The sequence below is a fragment of the Vollenhovia emeryi genome, unplaced genomic scaffold, assembly GCF_000949405.1.
Source record: "Vollenhovia emeryi isolate VEMERY1.0 unplaced genomic scaffold, V.emery_V1.0 DF940035.1, whole genome shotgun sequence".
Classification (NCBI taxonomy): Eukaryota; Metazoa; Arthropoda; class Insecta; order Hymenoptera; family Formicidae; genus Vollenhovia; species Vollenhovia emeryi.
The window spans coordinates 10,224-13,857 of NW_011966331.1; the positions used below are offsets into that span (position 1 = coordinate 10,224).

General features: G+C 36.2%; 1 protein-coding gene across 1 annotated transcript; it reads left to right on the top strand.

Annotated features, from left to right (window-relative positions):
• Positions 1–73: 73 nt before the first annotated feature.
• On the top strand, positions 74–3,626 carry LOC105556429 (myb-like protein D). Its single transcript, XM_012003522.1, has 2 exons — positions 74–1,270; positions 1,350–3,626. The coding sequence occupies exons 1-2, from the start codon at positions 346–348 to the stop codon at positions 2,018–2,020; spliced, it is 1,596 nt and encodes a 531-aa protein (XP_011858912.1). The 5' UTR covers positions 74–345; the 3' UTR covers positions 2,021–3,626.
• The last annotated feature ends 8 nt before the right edge of the window (positions 3,627–3,634 follow it).

The window sequence follows — 3,634 nt, forward strand, 5'->3', positions numbered from 1 at the left end:
TCTCTCTCTCTCTCTCTCTCTCTCTCTCTCTCTCTCTCTCTCTCTCTCTCTCTCTCTCTCTCTCTCTCTCTCTCTGTTTATCAATTTATCTGTTCATCTATCGATCTCTCTCTCTCCCTGTGTTAAGGTTCTATTGTCAAAAACAAGACAGAATATTTTTATATTTCTTGAACTATATTTTTTTAAATCAAATTTATTCTATTATTTTGTTTCTTTTAAGCCAAATAATTTATCTTTTCCGTACCTTTTCTAGGTTATACGATTAAATTTGCTATCTGTATACTTCTAATCGCTCATACTTAATCACTATTTACATATCTTCTAAATATCTTTTAAATATTTTATATGTGTGTCAGATATTTCGCTTTATATTGTCAGTTTGCATTTATGACACTCTCAATATTATGTACTCATTTTAGAAGAGTGCTCGACGTAATTGATATATTTTGTTTTTCAGATATTTTAATAAGTGATATTAATAATATGTGTCGTGTAATTCCACCAGATGTAAACCCTAATGGAGATATTCGTACAACAATAAGCAATTCTTGTATTATAGAACAGCGTAATAATCTTGATAATTTGATGATGTTGGAAAATACAAAATTTGATGATAAAATTGAAAGTTCTACAGACTCAGTGAAACTAAAAAATTCACAAACATTTACAAAAGAAACTGATAATATCACAAAGAACAACATGGATTTCAATAATACTGATAGTGTTAATAATGATAATATTTCTTCAAATAAAAACAAGACTTATGTTGATGTTACATCGAATTCTACGTTGGCTTTTGTTCCACTTGCAGAATCTACACTCAAATTAGCTACTAATCACATAACCAATACTAATGATAATGAGTGTAATAATGATAATGAGTGCAATAATGAGTCTAATAATGCTAATGAGCCCAATAATGATAATGAGTCTAATAATGACAGTGAGCCTAATAATGACAATGAGTCTAGTTTCCATTTGTCAGATTGCTCTATATCGGAAACGGATGAAAGTGAAAATAATGAGAATACGACTAATGTAAATGTAAACGAAACTATGAGAAGTTCATTAAATCTGACATCTTCATTATGCACATCTGAAAGAATTATATGTGATGATAGAAATATGTGTGTTGATACCTCTCAGGCTTCTAAATCAAAATTGAGTTTGTGCCCATACTGTAAGAAATTACAGAAACAATTTGCAAGACATTTAGAGACAGTACACAAAACTGAAGAGGATGTAAAGAAGTTTTGTTTCTTACCTAAAGGTAAATGGCATAAATCTATGGTTATAACTATTAATTTAATCTAATTTAAAATAAACTTTCTATATTGTGTATATTTTAGGCAACTCAGAACGAAAAAAGATTATTGGTATAATCAGACGAACAGGAAATTTTATGTACAATACAGATCCTACTTTAAATAAAGGAGATTTAATTGTATGTCGCCGTCCGAATCGACGTCTGAAAAAACAGGCAACTGATTTTATTCCTTGTGCAAAATGCAAAGGCTTTTTTTCTAAAAATAATATTAGGCATCATTTCAAGTCGTGTGCACAGAATAGAGAGAATCGTCAAAGAAATATAAAAATATTGGGACGTACTGTGGCTTGTCGTATACATTGTAGTGCAAGTACAACTTTAAGAAGATTGGTGTTTCCAGTGATGAGGGAAGACAGTGTAACTCAACTTATCAGATATGATGAATTGTTAATTGCTTATGGAAATAAAATGTGTTTGAAGTATCGTCTTCAACATCAGCATGACATGATTAGATCACGATTAAGATTACTTGGACGATATCTCGCTGCTATGAAAGAAATTGATGATACTGTAGAAGATTTTAGTTCAATATATAATCCAACAAAATATGATTTCTGCATTATGGCTGTAAATAATCTTGCAAAATTTGATGAAAAAACTTGGACATATAAAGTACCTTCTACTGCATCATCCTTGGGAACACTCATAAAACAAGTTGGACAAATATTAAGAAGTATGTATATCAAGAAATAAGAATTTGACAACCAGGTCGTACTAGAAAACTTTTTATTTGAAGAAGATTATCCTATCAGCGTAAATAAAGTTGTGCAGGAAACTCAAGGACGCCGAATGAGACAAAAAAATATAGTTTTACCATCTATGGATGATATTAAAATATTAAATACCTATTTGAAAAATGAACGCATGAATGCTTTTAAAGCATTACAAAAAGATGGATTTTCTATTCAAGTATGGCGTACATTATCCGAAACAACATTAGTCTCTACCATGATATTCAACAGAAGACGTGCTGGCGAATTAGAACGTATCTTAATTGAAAATTTAGAAACTTCCACTACAATTTCAAAAGAGGAAGCACCAGATTTATATAAATCTTTATCCAAATATGTACGAATAACGATACGTGGAAAATTAGGAAGAACAGTTCCTGTTTTACTCTGTAACGATAGCCCGCCTTGCTCTCCCCGGTTCTGGTCTCCGGATTTCGGACGGGATTCCGAAATCCGTTTATGCTTCGCGGAACTTAATCAGACGCGCGGTTCTGACTAACCGGTCGGAAGAGCCAGCGTGCTCTCGGTCGGTGTTTGACGTGCTGTGTATCGGAAAAAAGGGATCCTCCGTTCCTCCTATTTGCCGAATATGCTCAGCTCCAGGGCCGTCGGGAGGAAAGGAGGACGAGATCTTAATTACTCAGTAGAGTCAATCGCTTGGGAGGATCGGAAATAAGTCGGACAGGTGTTTAGAGGTGAAAATTGATATGAACGAGGTTTATTCAGGAACTAATACAAGGGATCTCGTGATGATTACAATGGGTCCGCCCTAGAGTAAAAATATAAAGGAAAGAAAAAGGATTAATATTACAACGAGTCCGCCCTGTGGTTAAATACAGAGGAAAAAACAGGATATGATTAGTCGGAATCAACTCGGAATACGGAAAATAATGATTACAATACGGATTTCAACAAGTACGGAAATTAATGAATACAATACAGATTTTGATCGGAGTACGGAAATAATGAGTACAATACGGAATCAAATCGGAGTACGGAGATAATGAGTATAATACGGAACTATATCGAGGTACGGAAAGTACGGAATCAGTACGGAAAAGTAATGAGTACAATACGGAATCAAATCGGAGTACGGAAATAACTGGTAATACTGGACACAGTCAGGCAGGATGACTGCACGGACCCTTCTGGTCTGCAAGGGAAAAATAATAATGGGATTAATACTACGGAGCTTACTATTAGAGCTAATGAGGAATATTCTTTCCCACCCGAATATTACCCCCCTGAGTTCTATACCGGTCAGGAATCAGGAAAAGGAATCTGGTCAGGACAGGACCACGCCCGAGCGGCGCCTCGTGATGCGTGAATTTTTCAGTAGCGATTGTACACCGAGGAGCACCCCGTTAGGTGTACGCTACTGCGGAAAGCACTCCGCCCCGCGAATCACGGCGGTACCCGTGCCTTCGGGGGGAACGGAGTCAGGACGGAAACAGGAGACCGGTGCGGGGAAATTGTAGCATGTGTACGCCGAGGAGCACCCCGTTAGGCGTACGCTACTGAGGGACGGGGCCCACAACGGAGTAGAGCCTCCGCTGTGTGCTCCGGTTCGGTATCA

Bases quoted from the DNA above. Each gene is read 5' to 3' on its own strand.
- LOC105556429 (XM_012003522.1), top strand. From the start codon at position 346: ATGTGTGTCAGATATTTCGCTTTATATTGTCAGTTTGCATTTATGACA. The intron at 1,271-1,349 runs GTAAATGGCATA...TGTATATTTTAG, and splicing joins GTTTTGTTTCTTACCTAAAG to GCAACTCAGAACGAAAAAAG.